We start from the raw sequence: 1,594 nt of genomic DNA, 5'->3' as shown, positions 1-1,594 counted from the left end.
TTTATATGACATTATTTGACTAGAGCTTAAAAAATAAAGAAATACTTTATTATAGTTATTGTCTTTATTAAAAATATTTTTAGTGGAACCTAATAAAAATAAAAATGGAAATAATATTAAATAGTGTCAAATAATGTAACGTAACATTCATTTAGAATAGTTTTAAAACGGAAAGAGACAAGTACATTTTTCAGTCTTCCTAAAAATAAAATATACTACACACACCCTTAATTCAAAAAAAAAATCTTAAATTTCGAGTTTAAATTAAAATAAATCAATTCTATAGTATATGAGTTATGCATCAGAAGATTGAGTAATTAAGTGTTGCATGATGATGAGGAAAAATCAATTAAATTGCAATGAAAATATAGAATGTGAATGAGAAGTTGACTTTATAATTGTTACAAAATTGACTAAAGTTTTGTTACATTCTATACGAATATGAATTAAGTTAAACTAAAAGAAAAAATTACAGGAGCATAATAAGAAGAATGGTCAAGAATTTTACAGATTACCAGAAGATGAGAGAAACAAGACAAATTCACTTCAGCTTTCCATTTTTCTTCAAAATCTTTGCTCTCATTTGTAGATCTGTGTGATTCCGACACTTTATTTAATTTCACATTTTCCGCCCATTAATTTCAATGGAAAATCAACAACGCAATGAACACCGTAACGAAAATAGAAGATTTGGGTGAAAATACAGTGAGCTTAAAAGCAGCAGATTGTGAAGGCGGTGGAGGATTATAAAAGTAGAACGGGAAATACGGAACAATTGGATTTGGAGGTGGAGGAGTAGGTCCAGAAGGGTAATTTTGGTAAGGTGGAGGTGGTGAATAGTAGTAATTCCCTCCGCCGCCGCCCAAGGAAGAAGGCGGTGGTGGCGGTGGAGAGTAGTAGTAGTAATTTCCCCCGGAACTAGGGTGAGATGGTGGAGGAGGGCAATTATAAGAGGTAGAAGGCGGTGGAGGCGACGGCGGCTGAGGTGGCGGCGGAGATGGAGTGGTGCAAGGGTTGTCACATGCGGCGCACATTGTACATTCAATCTGATACTTTGAACCTGCCCAAGTCGTCCCATTAGCATTTACCAAATTACCCTCATTTTCCATACTCGTTATCATCATAGTCACTATGAGGATCGAAAAAACTAACTTCACTCCCATTTTCTCAAGATTTTGATCAAATTGGCTAGAGAAGAGTGAGTTGAGACAATAGTGTTGGTGGAAAATGGAGATGTAAAGGGGAAAGGAGAGGGTTCACTTGTAAATGAAGCTAGAGAAAATGCTCTAATCTTTTAAGAGGCATTAAGAAAGGTGTTAAAATAGGAGTACTAAATATTGTAGAGTGGAGTAAGGTGTAAAAAATTAAAGTGAAGTGAGGAGCCTTCATGTTCAAAAAGATAGACCCACCGACACGTTTTACTTTCTTACTCAACACCGAACGCGTAACCAAGGGTATTCTTGTCCATATAATTTTGATTATCCTTCGGACAATGGGTAGGTCATACAAAAAAAAAATTATAATTGTGGTGTTAGTGTTCGAGCTAGTTATAACATGCAAGGGTGTAGTTTGTGATTAATGAAGTAGTTTGGGA

At 35.1% G+C, this 1,594-nt stretch overlaps 1 protein-coding gene across 1 annotated transcript; it reads right to left on the bottom strand.

The window, feature by feature from the left end:
* Positions 1-368: 368 nt before the first annotated feature.
* LOC107058135 (leucine-rich repeat extensin-like protein 6) lies at positions 369-1,364 on the bottom strand. The gene has a single exon (XM_015303492.1). It carries the CDS (start codon positions 1,161-1,163, stop codon positions 642-644), a length of 522 nt encoding a protein of 173 aa, XP_015158978.1. The 5' UTR covers positions 1,164-1,364; the 3' UTR covers positions 369-641.
* Between the last annotated feature and the right edge of the window lie 230 nt (positions 1,365-1,594).

Source organism: Solanum tuberosum, unplaced genomic scaffold (assembly GCF_000226075.1).
Source record: "Solanum tuberosum cultivar DM 1-3 516 R44 unplaced genomic scaffold, SolTub_3.0 scf00444, whole genome shotgun sequence".
NCBI classification, from domain to species: domain Eukaryota; kingdom Viridiplantae; phylum Streptophyta; class Magnoliopsida; order Solanales; family Solanaceae; genus Solanum; species Solanum tuberosum.
The sequence above is the reverse complement of the archived record's forward strand: the minus strand, read 5'-3'. Positions and strand labels throughout refer to the sequence as shown.